Source organism: Centruroides sculpturatus, unplaced genomic scaffold (assembly GCF_000671375.1).
Source record: "Centruroides sculpturatus isolate CEXI.00-Female unplaced genomic scaffold, Cexi_2.0 scaffold1516, whole genome shotgun sequence".
Taxonomy (NCBI): domain Eukaryota; kingdom Metazoa; phylum Arthropoda; class Arachnida; order Scorpiones; family Buthidae; genus Centruroides; species Centruroides sculpturatus.
Genome location: NW_019385684.1, coordinates 74,792 through 80,774, shown reverse-complemented (window position 1 = coordinate 80,774; position 5,983 = coordinate 74,792). Strand labels below are relative to the sequence as shown.

At 31.3% G+C, this 5,983-nt stretch overlaps 1 protein-coding gene across 1 annotated transcript; it reads left to right on the top strand.

Moving 5' to 3' along the window:
- Positions 1–938: 938 nt before the first annotated feature.
- LOC111641181 lies at positions 939–5,376 on the top strand. The gene is made up of 3 exons (XM_023387309.1): positions 939–1,063; positions 3,150–3,222; positions 3,320–5,376. The coding sequence occupies exons 2-3, from the start codon at positions 3,168–3,170 to the stop codon at positions 5,374–5,376; spliced, it is 2,112 nt and encodes a 703-aa protein (XP_023243077.1). The 5' UTR covers positions 939–1,063; positions 3,150–3,167.
- Positions 5,377–5,983: the final 607 nt, after the last annotated feature.

The following is a 5,983-nucleotide window of genomic DNA, read 5'->3' as shown; positions in this document are numbered from 1 at the left end:
GAATTGAAACCGAAACTGAAACTAAACACATAACACTATGCTGAATAGCTTAATATATTATAATTTTAAAACTTAAACTAAACAAATATATTTTATACACTTTATTAAGATTCAGATAAATCATCAGTTAATCATTTTAACATCAATTCATGTAATAAATAACTAATCTACAAATCAAAGTAACATTCAAATTTGTCTGTTCTTGATTATTTGAATGTACAGTACAATTAGTTCAAATAAGATTAATTATGTATGTGCAATGCAAAATTACATGTTTTTAATGCCCTGAGATTATTGAGTAATTACAATGGAAACCATACATAATTTCAATTACAGTACCAGTACTGGTATATATAATTTTAATTAACATAAGAAATTAAAAATCATTTATCAATTTATTATTTGTTATATATATAACTTGTTTGTGGCTTTTAAATATGCAAAATAAAGTTTTATTAAGATCAATATCTTACTCTTCACATTGAAAACCGTATTACAAGTGACTTTCATAAAATATACACCGTATTTATGGACTTTAAACCCATGAATTTCATCACAACAGAAGTAAAAATTACGTAACAAATATATACACTACAAATCAGTTGACAAAATATCTAAGTAGACAGATGACATCGAAAACAATACCAAGCCAGTATGACAACACATGACAACCACGTGTTTTCTCTCAATTTAAATATGCAATGGACAGTGCCCTCTAGAGGCATTAACAAGTCAGAGAAACAAATATACTGTCATAAACTTATAAATTTTAACTGTATCAATTCTATAATATCATGACATAATTGGGTGTATAAAAATAAAGATTTAAACGTTATTACATCCCTCAGAACAGAGAAAACGAAACAAAAACTAACAACCCGGAAGCTGCGTAATATCGCGGGTGAAACGAGATCAAGGTCATTACCGTTACTAAATCACGTGGTACTACACACATTATAAAACGTTCGCGACTATTTTTCCGGGTCACACGGCCACGCAATCATCGTCGTCTGACGTTTGTGAATTTCTGACAATACTCGTGATTAGCAAAAGGATCGTAGAGGTAATTATTATTTATAATATTTAAAATTGCTTGGTAATAACTCGTTCCGACGCTACGTGCGCTACACACCTGTCGGCATTTAAATAGATAAAAGAATCCGTTAAAGTAATGTTTTAATATATCAGTATAAATACATGAAAACTGCAAGTCAATCGTGCATCGAGACTTGCAGTTATCGGCGTCAGCGTGTGCTTGGTTTTTTCCGTTTTTTCCGTTTTTCCGTTTTCTGACATAGCGGTTGACGGAAATACGTCAGCGAGATCACGTGATACGATTTGTAAGTCTCCGCCTAAAACGTGCTACTCCGCGATGAAAACAACGTTACGCTATGGGGTGCATAGTTGGTAAATAATCCGATGAGATTGTAGCCGTTTTAAGCGCGTCGCCGCCAAAATTATCTATCTGTTAGGACAAGTCTTCTAGTCAGGTCTCCTACGAAAGCAAAATAGGGAATAAATGCATAATTAATGTATTAATTGTAAACTTTTGTTTAACCCTTTTAATAATAGAATTATTATTTGTATAAAGATTAATGCGGAACAAAATGAAGTTACGTATAGAAAGATTAGTGAACCCACTTCCTTGTAAGCCGAACTTAAAAGTAATAGTAAATAAACCATCAACGAGTTGCTCAACTTTCCCGGGAACATTTAAAAGTTTCTGGCGCTATCTGTTTTTATATTGTATTAAAAGAACTTATGTTTTAAGCTATTATAAAATAGAAAAACAAAAAACTTAATTTTCCGGGTAGGGATGGATTTTATTTTAAAAAAAAGTGTAAATGCTTGTAACGAGTAAAATCGTCATTAAATCCGACACTAAGATAAACAAGACTCCAATTATTCCTCCACCCCTCGATCTTTCTCCACCAAAATTTAATAGCATCAATCCCCCTAATGAAGAAACTTCCCTGCCAAATTTCAGAAATTTTGGACAAAAAGCACAGGAGTTATTAAGCTTCAAAAAGGGTGAACAAAAAATTTTAGGGGGGAACTTTCTAACTGATCGCCTCTGTTGTTTATAATAACGGGGAAAGTATAAAAGCTCGAAACTGTGACTTTACAGGATACAGTTATAGTATATATGATAACTATATCCTGTCAATATTTTTAACATTTCATTATTTTATCTGCATAAGAAGCAGTCCATTGTCTCTTTAGTGTATCAGCTGCTACTTGATATATTTACCAGTTTATTTATTTCTGCTGGATGTATATAGAAGAGAATAAAATTGGTGAGAAGTATTTAAATCGTATTTATAATGTCACAGAATAGTAGAAGAGTTTTATATTTTAAATATCAGAAAAAAATTAACTGTACTCAGCATACTGGCTCTCAACTTTGACCCTGCACTGACGGGTCAAAGTTGCCTTCAGGATACAAATAATAACAATGGTTTCTCTATTTTATATTTTTTTATGGTCTCTCATTGAAAACTACTGGTCTATGGGGAGCCATTGGTTTTCGGAACTGTTGGATCCTTAACTATTTTCGAATTGTTCAAGAGGAGGAATAAGAGAAATGTCAGAATTATTTAATTACTTTTTGATGTTATAAATAACTATAAATACTTACTATTTTATTTTCATTTTTTCCACCAGTTTCCACGTGGTACTGAACACAATAGTTAGTTTTAGATACGTGCCTGACCCACGACATCCGCTTAGTTTATTATGATTTTTTTCGTGTCTGTAAAAAGTATATAGTTGGTTTACTTGTAATCTATTCCTCCGTTGTGCATATGGGTTCTTCTAAGTGCTATCTTCTACTCGTTTTCATTATTTCCATTGCCCTTCTCCTGTTATGCAAGACTGTCCTTTCTTGCATCTTCTTGGTGATAAGTAATTCATCACTCTCTCCATAGTTTTCCTGGATATACAGCATTTATATAACAAAGTTTTATTCTAACTAAACAATCTGACATGTTTTCTTTCTCTGTTGAGAGGGGGGCGAATTATCATTTGTAAGTCAGATTGCATTATTTGCAATTTCAATATACAATAATTATAATTTAGAATATTTATTGTTTTTCTAATTGTAAGATAATGATTTAATAATAATAATATTATTATTATTATTTCAACAGTCACTACACAAAATCAATATGAGTGCAGTTGGGTCTGAATCTTTAAGTCAAAGTTCCAGTAATAAAAGCAAAGGTAATTATTTAAATATTTAACAGAAGAGGAATTATCATAAAGGAAAATTAAACTTAGTAGCTAAAACTTACTTTTATCCTGTGTTTTATTATTTCAGATTTAATCATGAAGTATCGAGAGAATATGGTGGAGTTCTATAAGAAGAATTATGCTTGTGTTGATTCTTGGTTATCGAGTGAAAACAAAAACGGTTTTCCTTTACAGGAACATTTTTCCAATTTAGATATTCTGAAAGGAGAATTTTTACAAATAGGAGATAAAGGAGACGGTGTAGAATTAAAACAGATTTTCTCGATTAACTTCGACAGTCGCGTAACTATTCTTTTAAGAGGAGATTGTGGTTTTGGTAAAACAACACTTTGCAAGAAGTTAGCTTACGATTGGGCTACAGCTGTTCAACCAGACAATTACCTAAAACAGTTTGATTTTGTCGTGTTTATTGAACTGGGGAAGGAAGAAGAAACAGATTTGAATAATTTAATCTTAAGTAAGGTTAGTGGAACAGAGGACTCGGATGAGAGAGAGAAAATTAAACACGCAAACTTGACATTTTTAATCATTTTAGACGGATTTGACGAGTGTAGCTTTCAACAATCCGTTATTAACTTCATCACATCAGATTCTCAAGCTATTTCAAAAAAAATGATGATTCTTCTCACTGTTCGTGGTAAGATGGTGGATGACAGTTTACTTGTTATGAGAAATAGGTTATTAGATCTACCTAACGATCGTTTCGAATCAGGAATTTGTATTCCCCAAATTAAATTTGAGGAAAATATGAACTTGGTTGTCTCTATTGATCAGTTTTCAACAGTAGAAGAGGAAATGTTCGTAAATTTGGTTTTCAAGCAAAAGAACGATCGAGCACGGAATCTTCTTAATCTTTTGAAGAACAATTGCTTTTATGCACAATTGGCCGAATGTCCGATGTTACTCCACGCACTGTGCTGTTTATACCGAGAAGAGCGAGTAGAAGACATCAAGACGAAGACTGATTTATTCATCCGATTGTTCAAATCTAAAATCGAAGGATATGTGAGAAACAATGAAGAATTCAGCTATTTGAAGAGAGGAAAATATTTCTATGGTGAAGATCTTTTAGTGAAATTGGGGAAAACAATTTATGAAAAGGAACTGAGTGTAGCCAAAAGAGAAAGTGACGATGAGATTGATTATGTGGAAAGACTCAAAGAGCATAATAAAAATATTAGTGTTTCTGAATTCATGCAAAGTTTTACTGATGAGAAAGATCGCAAATTACTTCTGGGTATAAATATAGTAGTTCGATGTTATGACGTTAATGAGGATTGTGAATGCTACTATAAATTTCTTCACGAAACATTTCGCGAATTCGTTATTGCTTTCAGTTTGAGTCACTCAATCAGAATTCCTATTCAAGAATTTTCTGGTGCCGATTATTACTTTCCTTCCATAAAATTTCCAGAGAGCAATAACATCACTTTATTTTATTTTGGTTTGCTGGACGATAAGCCGATTCCCGATCAACTTCTGAGCATTCTCAACGAGGATGTTCAGCCTTTGACGCATTTATTAGAAAGTTTTAACGAAATTAAAAACGATGCTAACAGAAAACTGCTATTTTCAAAAACAAAATATTTCGTTACCGTTGACAGTCCCATAAATTGTGTGAAATTTCCTCAACAGTTAAATAGAATCTACTTTATTATAGAACAAAAAGTTGCCTTTGAAGACGTGAGACGAAAACTAAAAGAACTGCAGGATATATACAGCCATTCAGAGAAATTGGACATTTTAATATTTGTACACATAAACTATTATGCTTCTTTATGCTTCAGAGACAAGAATAATAAAACATTTATAGACATTTGTCAGTCGACAAAGTTGATAAAACGTTTAATGACAACTGAGGAATGGAAAAAATTGAATATTTATTTTTGTGGCATTCTCGATATTAATTTATCTAATCCCGATAGAGTTATTCCTGTTGATGCAGCACTTTCCGACTATTTTGTAAATTGGACAAATTTTGAAAATTCTGTGGAAGTGCCAGAGTCAGTAAAGAATGAAATAAACAGCAATGAAGAGCTGGTTGCATTCAGAATCTCGGAGGATGATTNAAAATATATTGATAGTAAAAAGAGCTATGTCATTAATAGTACAATGGGATATTAGATTTTTTCCCTATCACTACATATTCTCTACATATAATTAAATACACATAACTCTGTATTTAATTACATTTTATAACTTAATTAGCTAGAATAGTAACTCGTAACACTTCTAGTACAAATAAACTTGAATTGATTTAATTGCCTTTATATCCTTATATTATACTATTTTATTATATTATCATCAACTAAGGATTTATGAAGTTAATAAAACTATTATACTGGTGTGCCAATTTTTGCAAAGGAAGAATTCTTATTCAGAACAATAATTTTTTATTTTTCTGAATAAGAATTCCTCCTTTGCAAAAATCTGCACACCTCCTATTAATATAAGTCCTTAATTGACAATAATATAATAAAACAATTGAATTGAATTAGTAAGAAATTAACTCATTTTTGTTAGCTTAAACACTGCCAGGTAGCTAATCACCATTCACTGTTATTAATTAAGAACAATAACAAAAACTGCTACATTACATATACTAAACTTTACTCTGCTTTACAAATTTTAGTAGCAAATAAGTTTTGAGGTGAATAGGATGTTAAATCATAAAAATTTTAAAAACATATGTTTTTGTCACAAAGGGATGGTCCAAAAGTAAGTTAACTAC